This window comes from Octopus bimaculoides, chromosome 2, assembly GCF_046866305.1.
Source record: "Octopus bimaculoides isolate indiv1 chromosome 2, ASM4686630v1, whole genome shotgun sequence".
Lineage (NCBI taxonomy): Eukaryota > Metazoa > Mollusca > Cephalopoda > Octopoda > Octopodidae > Octopus > Octopus bimaculoides.
The window spans coordinates 125,797,336-125,809,264 of record NC_142929.1 but is presented as its reverse complement, the minus strand read 5'-3'; the positions used below and the strand labels follow the sequence as shown (position 1 = coordinate 125,809,264).

General features: G+C 34.2%; 1 protein-coding gene across 3 annotated transcripts in view; it reads left to right on the top strand.

Moving 5' to 3' along the window:
• LOC106871002 (uncharacterized) overlaps positions 1–11,929 on the top strand; it is a 49,241-nt gene that overhangs the window by 13,358 nt on the left and 23,954 nt on the right. For 2 of the 3 annotated variants that reach the window (XM_014917265.3, XM_089347646.1), the window contains exon 2: positions 4,895–5,009. The exons of the other annotated variant lie outside the window; for it this stretch is intronic. In XM_014917265.3, coding sequence (XP_014772751.1) covers positions 4,992–5,009 — 18 coding nt within the window. In that variant the 5' untranslated portion in view covers positions 4,895–4,991. The remainder of the gene's footprint in view (positions 1–4,894; positions 5,010–11,929) is intronic. 3 annotated transcript variants of the gene reach the window in all.

The following is an 11,929-nucleotide window of genomic DNA, read 5'->3' as shown; positions in this document are numbered from 1 at the left end:
ATAACATTTTTTTGTCTTGCAAAATTAGAAATATTTTTAACCAAATCATGTGACTGGCCATAACACCACATGACCACTTAGTCTCCCCACATCACCGCATACCTGTTATTTTCATCTGTTCTGGGAGTGACTTCACCTGATCTCTTTATTACTAAGATTTCGTATTTTTAGTTGGATTAAGAAATCTTTAAGTTATTCAGAATTTGTGACGCTCCCCAGACTTAAAGCGCCCAAGGCAGCGTTTCATGTATGTGTGTGTGTGTGTTTGTGTGTGTGGTGTGTGTATGTGTGTGTAGTACAAGTAAAATGACGTATATGAATTGAGCACGTGTTAAATTTAAACGGGCTAAATTTATCTGTCGTCTTCTTACTTACATTTTACACATGAGTAAAAGAGAGACAGACAGACAGAAAAAAGGAAAATGTCCCTTGCATTTGAAAACTATGGAAATATTTTTAAAAAACATTTCATTTAATTTTTCCACAATTTAATTGTTTTTCATGCTTTACTCTAAGTTGAAAAAGTCGCAAAGACTGAAACCGGTACTAAAATGTTCATGATAAAATTATTTTAGCATTTTCTACCTTGTCTTATTTTGCTTATACATATCAACTCGTGTGTTCCTTCTCAACCTTCTACATATATATATAGTCGTCCCTAGCACTATAACGCAGCGAATCCGGCGAACAAACAAAACTCATACATTAAGTATATGCGATCGATAATGTTTACAGCACTAGCGCTGCTTTTAATTCGTTATAGGATACATGTGTGTGTGTGTGTGTGTGTGTGTGTGTGTGTGTGTGTGTGTGTGTGTGTGTGTGTGTGTGTGTGTGTGTGTGTGTGTGTGTGCATGTATCGCCTGCTTGTATATATGGGACTACATTTTCCGGTGTATTGTCTTCTAACTTAAGACGGTAGGGCATGGTGTGATTTGAAGTAGATTTGACTGCTACAGGCATAACAACCTCGTCCTTTGTGTTTCAGGAACAGTATTATCCAATATACCATTTAAGGATATAATTTGTAAAATTTTTAACAGTTATTTTCAGCGGATTGAGCTTGAGCGCTGTTTGTATCGTTGAATGTGTTTACTAAACCTTGACGTGCTTAATGGTAAAACTGTTTGGTGTTATGAGGAGTATTTGCAAAAAATAAAAATGCCTGTTTTATTATTTATAGTAATATATAGATTTCAGACAAATCTAAAACATACAAAATATAATTGTGAAACTGTATTCAAACACAAGTCTATGTTTTTCTTTATCCATTATTTAAAATATTTCATTTGGTGTCCTAATGGACACGAAATAATATTGAGTTTGAAATTAACGTATTACGAAGAAAAATACATTGAGTTCATGTTTTTGTTTATTACGAAGTTCTTACTATTTCGTGTATAGTACTATTTCATTCCTTTTAGATATCGTCAATTTGGTATAACTTGTAACTTCATTATTTCCATTATTTACATTTGACGGATATTTGTCCTCATCCGGCTGATATACCCCGCCCCACGGGCATATGGTGTAGTGGTTAAGAGCGCGAGCTACTAACCCTAAGACTCCGAGTTCGATTCTAAGCAGTGACCTGAACAATAATAATAATAATAATAATAATAATAATAATGATAATAATAATAATAATAATAATGATGATAACATCGAAAAATACCTAAGGAATGAGAACCCAGGTTCGAAATTTCCCCAAGACACCTGATGAAGGCTGGAGGGTATATCAGCCGAAACGTTGTGTTAACAACAAACAAGATGAGGGCAAATATCCGTCAAATGTAAATAACGTGAATAATGTAAATAATGTACATAAATCCTCGTCTCTTAAATATACAGGGTGTCCACAAAGTCTGGGTAGATGGGGATTAACACATACTTTAAGAAATTATTATTTCTTATATTTAATTGTTTATGTTATGGTTTTATTTACTCCATGTACTTCCATGGGGATTAACACATGCTTTAAGAAATTACTATTTCTTATATTTAATTGTTTATGTTATGATTTTATTTACTCTATGTACCCAGACCTTGTGGACACCCTGTAGAACTGAACTTGTAACTTGTTAATTAAACATTATATTACGAAGTGAATTATTTCATTAACGATGAAAATAATTAGAAGCTGATTTACTGTAAATTATGATTTGCTTGCAGGTTGTCGAAATAGTTCAGTTAAGAGAGAATTAAACTAAAGATCTGTAGGTTTCTAGACAAGTCCTGTTTCGATATATTGACTAGGTACTGTTTTGTTCTTTTGTGTAACTTAGATAGAGAAGGTTATAGAAGTGGGTGGGGTCATATATCAACTAACAAACTTCGTTATAAGTTCCCTTTGCGATCATGTGGTTTCGGGTTCAGTTCCACTGCGTGGCACATTAGATAAGTTTTTTCTTTTTTGTTATAGCCCTGGACCGACCAATTCCTTGTCAGTAAAGTACGCAGACGGAAACTGTGAGGAAGTCGATCGCAAATATGTGTGTATGCGTGTGTCTGTATTTGGGTTTATCTCATACCACCGCTTGACAACCGGTGTTTGTTTACCGACAAAAGAAATTGATACAATAATTACCACATTTAAGAATAAGTACTAGATCGATTTGTTCGACGCAACTCTTTAGGTTGTGCCCCACCATGGCTGCAGTCCAATGACTGAAACAAAAGATGATATATATATATATATATATATATATATATATAGTAACTTTGACGTGTATATGTAGTAACTTTGACTTGCGTGTGTAAGTGTATGCGTCTGTAATGTGTGTGTATGTGTGTGTGGATGATGGTGTGTGGTGTGGGTGCTGGGAAGTGGTCATTGCTAGTGTGTGTGGAGTGGTGTAGGATGGTGTTATGTGGTATATATATATATATATATATATATATATATATATATACACACACACACACACACACACACTAGCACTGATCACTTCCCAGCACCTACACCGCACTATAACCTGCACACCCATATACCATCATCCGCACACCCACTCACCATCATCCACTTACCCACACATTACAGACGCACACACTTACACAAACACACATCCACACGTCAATGTCACTAACCCCTATCCACACACCCAGAATACAAGCGACAGAGAAGATTAAAGAGGAGGAAGAAAGGTGTTATATGTTCAACAGCTGTTTCTGGAGGTTCGGAGAGCCATCACAATGTTGGTGAATGTAGTTCATCACAATATGCGGCCGTAATGGAAGCAATCAACGTTGGATAAATCGAGCCTCCCTCATCAGAGTGGAGAAGATCTTACATTTCAGATCATAATGCAGAGAAGTTCAATGTTTCCTTTATTGAACTTCTCTGCATTATGATCTGAAATATAAGATCTCTACCCTGATGAAAGAGGCTCGATTTATCCAACCTTGATTGCTTCCATTACGGCCGTATATTGTGATGAACTACACCACCAACATTGTGATGGATCTCCGAGCCTCCAGAAACAGCTGTTGAACTTATAACACCTTTCTTCTTCCTCATTAATTTTCTCTGTCGCTTGTATTCTGTGTAAGTTGCATCTATTATTATAAATATCTATTTATACTTAAATATTCATCATGTGAAAGTCCCCAAATTTTGCTTTCTCTCGTTTTGCATGTATACATATATAAATATTTTGTATTTCATACCCAAACTCTTATATTTAATATATCTATTTTCTTTATCAGCATAATTTCCACTACACACACACACACACACACACACACGCGCGCGCATATCTGAATATATATATATATATATATATATATATATATATATATATATATATATATGTGCGTGTGTGTTTGTATATATGTGTGTGTGTGTGTGTGCATATATATATATATATATATATATATATATATATATATATATATATATATATATATATATATACACACATATATGTATGTGTATATATACATAAATGTGTGTGTGTGTGAGTATACATGTAAGTATGTACGCGGAGGTGTGTATGTGTTCCATTAAATACACGACTATTTCCACGTTTTATCTTTATCGATTTTATTTTAGAGTTTTCCTATTTTCTTATCAGCTTTTAACACAGACGTCAAGAATATTCAAGTGAATTCTTGAAAACGAGACTGTGAAGGTGTAGAAACGTCGGTATGGATTTAGAACTCAGCTGTTACAAATCAACTATAAAAAGCTAAAATAATATGAAAAATCTAATATAAAAAAGGTTGTCGTAAAAGAAAAGCTGTTCATGTATGTATGTATGTGTGTATGTATTGTATATATTTATAAATGAATATATATATACCCATACATACATACATACACACACACACACACACATACATATATATATATATATATATATATATATATATATATAGAATAAAAAGTTTAGAATGGTACAACAATGCACTATAAAACAAAAAATGGACTATATACCTGTTGTAATTTGGTCTCACAGTCCATTTTTTGTTTTATAGTGCATTGTTATACCATTCTAAATTTTTTATTCTTTACAAACAATACACAATGCTTCAAGCGAGCTACAATACTCTCATATATATATATATATATATATATATATATATATATATATATATATATATATATATATATATATATATATATACAAAGACACAGACAGACAGACAGATAGATAGATAGATACACACACACGTGTACATACATGTACATATATACTTACACACATGTACATACAAGAACATATATATATGCATGCATGTGTGTGTGTATATATGTGTGTGTGTGTGTGTGTGTGTGTGTGTGTGTGTGTGTGTGTGTGTGTGTGTGTGTGTGTGTATGCACACACAAACACATACTTTCACTTTTGCAATGAACTATTTCCTTGTTTTAATTGAAACCATTTTTTAATCCCAGTGACAACAAAAATACAAGTTATCACCGCCCTATTACATTCGTCTAACATCAAAGCCAAGGCAAAAACCTCCATTTTGAAATCCCGCATTTCCTATCAATGACTGCTAACATGGATGTAAGTATACCCAACTTTTGTACCTTATTAACTGAAGAGTTATAATTCATCATTTATGAAAGATCAAGTTTATTAGCAGCTACTAATCTTTTGTCGTATCTTTTACACGTTTCAGTCATTGCAGCCGTGCTGGGGCAACACCTTGAAGGGATAGGTCGAAAAAATCGACACCTGTACTACTTTTTAATCTGATACTTATTCTACCGGTCTCTTTTGCCGGTTCGCTATGATACTGAAACGTAAACAAATCAACACCGGTTATTAAACCGTAGAGGGACAAACACACCAGACACTCACAGATAGATAGATAGATAGTCGCACAATTTCCATCTACCATATGGGACCCCGTATGCGCAATGGGACCCCGTATGCGCAATGGGACCCCGAGACAACGCAGTTACAAAGCGAGCTTTTTAACCACGCAGTTGCAAAGCGAGCCACGCATGCGCCTGCTAATGCAGACTTCATCCACAAAGTACTTACAGTGTAAATCGCTCACAATAATCAATGACAGTTTGTGATGTTGTTGTTTTTTTTTTGTTTTTAACTTGGTACAAGACATGTTGTTGGTGGCACTCCGTCGCTTACGTCCAGTTGATCCGATCAACGGAACAGCCTGCTCGTAAAATTAACGTGCAAGTGGCTAAGCACCCCACAGACACATGTACCCTTAACGTAGTTCTCGGGGATATTCAGCGTGACACAGTGTGACAAGGCTGACCCTTTGAATTACAGGCACAACAGAAACAGGAAGAAAGAGTGAGAGAAAGTTGTGGTGAAAGAGTGCAGCAGGGTTCGCCACCATCCCCTGCCGAAGCCTCGTGGAACTTTAGGAGTTTTCGCTCAATAAACACTCACAACGCCCTGGGAATCGAAACCGCGATCCTATGACCGCGAGTCCGCTGCCCTAACCACTGGGCTATTGCGCCTCCACTCTGGTACAAGACATAGATTGAGAGGAAAAGAATATGACACTATAACGTTTGAATCTTCCCAAACTATTCCAGCTCAGCACTTTCTCGACTGTTTCCTTATAACAAATGATAGAATTACATAGTTGTTAGAGTTATCCTTAAGGGTTCTTCATCGATGTTGTTCATCTTTCCAGTATTTATTCAGGATTGCACTTTCCAATGGTTGACATGAATAAATAGTTCAGCATTGAAGCTGCGGAGATAATTCTTTTCACAGCTCTTACTTTTTTTTTTTTTTTTGCTGTTTTTGCTGTTTTTCCTTCACTTTGTTTAGGCTTGGTAGTTAATAAGGACATAATCTCCTTGTGCGCGCGCGTGTGTGTGTGTGTGTGTGACGATACATGAAATACAGAAAAATATTTCAACTCTACGTGTGAGACCAATACAGAGCCTGTGGCTCACTCATGCCGGTCAGTTGAATTCTTGAGACTGCCATCTTCGAGACACAAATACCCATAACGATTGCAATGTAAAATGTGAGTCCTTTCTTTTTTTGTTTTTTAATTCGAACTTTCTGCTTAATGTAAATTCATTTTCATTGTCAGTTTTGTATTTTCAGCAAAGGAGAACAGCTTTCTATTCTAGCAACATATTTCTTTTTCTTTATCTATTTTTCATAATTTCATTTGTCAGTTCGTTTAATTTCATAATTTAGTTTGTATTTTTGCCTTATTTGTTGTTTTTCCTATTTGCGTTGACATGACTGTGTACTAAGAATTTTGTTTTCCATTCACATGGATTCACGTCCAGTCCCACTGCGTAACTTGGGCAAGTGTCTTCTCCTATAGCGCTGGGCTGACCAAAGCCTTGACAGTGGATTTGGGAGATGGAAAGTGAAAGAAGCCCGTCATATACTTCTGTGTTATGTGTGTGTGTGTTATGCATGCGTGTGTGTGTTCCCCACAACCGCTTGACAACCGATGTTTGTTTATTTATGTCCTCGTAACTTAGTGGTTCGGCAAAAAGAGCCGATAGAATGAGAACCAGACTTCAAAAAATAAGAACTGGGATCGACGATTCGTTCAACTAAAACTCTTGGAGGCGGTACCCCAGCATGGTCGCAATCGAATGACCGAAACAAGCAAAAAATAAAAGACATTTACATGACGGACGGATTTCGGAAATTTTGTCTTCATTAGTGAGAAATATTTCAGAGATTTATGTACAAAACTGAAAGTTGCTTATAGAAGTTTTAAATGGTTTCAAATTTGAGCACAAGGCCAGCAACTTGAGATGAAGAAAGTTAATTACATCGGCTTCAGTGCTCACTGCGAACTTATTTTATTGAATCTGAAAGGATGAAAGGCAAAGTCGACCTCGGAGGAATTTGAACTCTTAGCGATGGGCGAAATACCGTTAAGCATTTTGTCTAGCGTGATAACGATCTGTCAGCTCGCCGCCTTGGATAGAAGTGGATAATAATACTTGAAAATATTCACAAATTTCTTTGTCTGCAGATAAAAACCAAAACACAAACATTTGCAAAGCTCTTCGTGCATTTACAATGAGAAAAGTTAGATTGTGTTCTGAAAATGAAAGAAAAATATTAATAAAACTGAAAATGAAGAGGCTATTATAAAATGAAGAGGCTATTATAGTACATTGTTATACCATTCTAAACTTTTTATTCTTTACAAACAATACACAATGCTTCAAGCGAACTACAATACTCTCATATATATATATATATATATATATATATATATATATATATATATATGAATAAAAATAAATACAATAAGAGGGTTTTGTGTGATCGTGTATAGAGAAATATATTATTTTATTTAAAAGGGTTCCAACTCTGTTTTTTATGTTTTATTTATATTCTTGTAAAATTAATGTGGGATATAGAATATGGGATATATAATATATAATATAATATAAAATAAATGGTAAAATGAAATGAAGTATTGAATGTCTTATTGAATATATGAAATATTGAGTATTCAATATAGATAATTAAATATATAAAGGCCTTTATATATTTAATTCTCTATATTGAATACTCAATATTTCATATATTCAATAAGACATTCAATACTTCATTTCATTTTACCATTTATTTTCTATTATATTATATACTAGCAGTATAGCCCGGCTTTGCTCGGGATTAAGTTGGGATTATTAAGCTAATGAAGTTCCTTATTTCAAACCAAATTAAGTAACATCGACGTCAAATTTGGGCAGAATCAGTGTTGCAACTGGAGCGCATGGGTTGAGAGTTTGATCGGCAGAGGTGATCAGGTTACACGTGCCAGCCCTTTGAAAACACCACCGCCATCATCTAACCCCTCTAAGGAAAATAGAATGCCCAAAAGGGCTCCCGATTCTCTGTGTCAGAAGCGGTTATGTTCAGATCACAACTAAGTGTTAAGTATATATATATACTTAAGTAAAACGTTAATGTTCGAAACTGCAGCAGTCCATAGATAATTCTTTATTCTGTATATTTCTCATTTTGTCCTGTTCTGGCGTTTTGTGAAATTTTTCTGGAGAACATTATTTTTCTTTGTGGTTGGGTCGTTGATGAACTCTTTCTAGCATATTGGATGTCCACCTAGTGGTCATCCCTTATACACGTGTAATACAATTTTTTCTGAATTTTCAGATTTTTTTATATTCTAGGCCACTTGGTTTTAAATTGAAATAATATTCAATTTATCACCCTATATATATATATATATATATATATATATATATATATATATATATATATATATATAGGAAAATGAAAAAAAGCCAGAATGCTAAACTAGAAGCATATTTTAATAAAGATTTCTTCTAACCGGTTTTCATTGCGAAAAGCAAATTATCAAGAAGAAGGAGAATGAAAATGTTTTTTTTACAAAGAAGTACAAAATGAAGAAAATAATATATAAAACAATAATATATAAAAAAATAAATATACCCATACATTATATTGTCTTTGAGCTTTTGTAGTTCAATAGTAGTTCAACTGGTAGGAAAAATAAGGATGCATGAGAGTTGAGAGTTTTGTTAGGTTTTAAAAAAAGGGTTAAAAGTTTGTGTTAAGCAGGAAATGTGGTGTCAAAACAGGAAGTGTGTGTAAGGGGAGACAAGTGTTGTTAGTTGGAGTTATGAACTCTTTTTCAACAGGAAGTTTGTGTCTGTTCATAGAGAAATAAGGTCACTGAGGGGTGTGTGTGTTAAGAAATGGTTGGAATTTCTCTATGAAAAGATTCTCCTTGTTGATTCTTTCTTGTGTGGAGATTCTGTCTTTACATTGATAGAAAGGGAATATAATGAATTTAGGGTTTTTGTTTCTGGCGCAAGAGTCTATGTGGCCACTGAGTGGAATTTGGCGGTATTGAGGGAGGTTTATTTGTTCCTTATGGACAGCTACTCTTCTACGCAATGGGAGGCTCGTCTGACCGATATAGAAGTTTTGGCAACCTACGCAAGTGAGGACATAAATGAGGTTACCAGAGGAACAAGAGAAATTGGTTTTAATTTTAAACTTTGTTCCTCGTTTGAAGGTAAATTCAGAGCCTTCAAGTAGGTAGGGGCAGGTACCACAATTAGGGCGTGCACATTTTTTAACTGATGGGGGTGGAAGTGGTGTATGTAGTTTGGAATTGGTTAATAATGTTTTCAAAGATTTGTGTTGCCTTTTGCATTTAAGGACTTTGTGTGTATTAATGATATTGTTCATTTTCGGGTCTGTGGTGAGTAAGGGGAGGTTTTGTTTGATTGTGGTGTATGCTTCGATGTTTTGGGGGTTATGGGTGGAGATGTATGGAAGTATTTTGGGGTTGGGTGTGTTATTATGTTGGTTGGTTTTTAGTGTGTTTTTGTCAAGTTCCTTGGCACGTTTTATTCCAAGATCTATGAGTGTGGAGGGATATTGGCGTTGTAACAGTGTTTTTTTGAGATCTTGTAAGCGTATTTCTCGAGTGTTTGGCTCAGAGACAATGGTGCAAATTCTTTTAGCTAAATTAAAGGGGGTATTTATCTTGGTGTGTTTTGGGTGGCATGAGCTAAAAAGGAGGTATTGTTGTGAGTCTGTAGGTTTGTGGTAGATGTCGGTTGTGATTTGGTTATTAGGTGTTTTTATAATTAAGAGATCAAGAAAAGGGAGATGATGTTTGCTGAATTCCATAGTGAATTGAATGCTGGGATGTATGTTATTAAGTATGGATTTGAATTCTAGAAGTTTGTCATAGGGGTCCTTCCATATGATGAAACAATCATCCAAATATCTTTTCCAGTTATCCATTAAAAAGATGTGGAAAAGGTGTCCAAATTTCTGGCGTGAGGTTTCATATAGTGTTAATTCAAAAAAACCCATTATGAGGTTCGCAAGACACAAACTTCCTGTTGAAAAAGAATATAAATAAAACATAAAAAGCAGACAGAGTTGGAACTCTTTGAAATAAAATCATATATATATATATATATATATATATATATATATATATATATATATATATATATACAGACAAAGATGACATTGAGATTGAACAGAAAGTTTTTATTATTCAAGATGAACTTGAACGAAAAAAATTATTAATCGAACTATGAAAAGAATTTCATAGTAAATTGAAAAATATATATTATTTGAAGAAATTTATCAAACGGTCGATTGTCTGATGAAGAAACTATATTTAACCATTTACCTGTCCTGTGTATCGCATGTGATACGCAGGGTACATTTTCCTGGCAACCATGCGTCGTAGATGATATATATTCCCAAATTTTTTCGACTGCCAGAGTAAGTTGGGATTTATTAAAGGGAAGTCATATGTTACCCAGAACGTATGAAGCAAGTGCTAACTAGAAGACTGAAAGTAAATATGGACGTTTAGGACAAACTTACAAAAAGGCTTTTGGGCAGCCAAAGGGTTAAAAGAAAGAAACTGGTAGCTCAATATAATGATAGCTGTTATAAACATTGGTTGGTTGATTTCTCCGGTCACGCTTTACCTGATATATATATATATATATATATATATATATATATATATATATATATATATATATATATATATATATATATATATATATATATATATATATATATATATATACATTCGCCATGATAGATCGCTGACCACTACATTTATATTTTTTCTCCTTGTTTCTCTCCTTGTTTCTTTCTGTGTTCCTTTCAGTTGAAGAGCGTAGGCTCGAAACGTCAAAGACTTTCTCTATTCCCGAGCGTTATACTAATACATCCATTTGTTGTTTACACCACCTGTCTTCGTCTGTTGTTTTTTTTTTCGTAAATTCTCCCATATATATATATATATATATATATATAAAGGGAGAGAGTGATAGAGAGGAAAAGAGTGAAATAAAAATACAGAGAGAGTTAACATAAGAAGTTAGTCAATATAAGTATATTGAAATTGACAAGCATTGATGGGGGAGGATGGTAAAGATGATAAAAGTTACATAGTCGATGAACACCAAATACATGACATGCTTACACACACTCGTACTTTTGCATACACATAATCTTCTGTTCACACACATAGAGATATGGTCATAGTCCAAGCAGAAGGATAAACTTGACAAGCAGTTGGTAGGGTGAGGTAAAGAAGTAGTAGGTTTACATAGCCATATATGCGCGTGCGTGTATATGTGTATATGTTTACGTACATATATATAATCATTTTGAATTTTGGTACAAGACCAGCAATTTTGAGAGGAAGTGGAATAGGCGATTACATTGACCCTAGTGCTGAACTAGTACTTATTTTAGCCACGCCGAAAAGAAGAAATGCAAAGTGGACCGCGGCGGTATTTGAATCTAGAATGTTATGTCAGAAGAAATGCACTAATTTATACATATGTATAATATTTAATATTAATAATTATTATCTACTCATAGTGGCAAAAGTATACTTCCAAAGTTCCTTGTCATATGACGTTTATCAATAGTTTATTAATAAAATTCAGATACCGGACATTTAGATGGATATA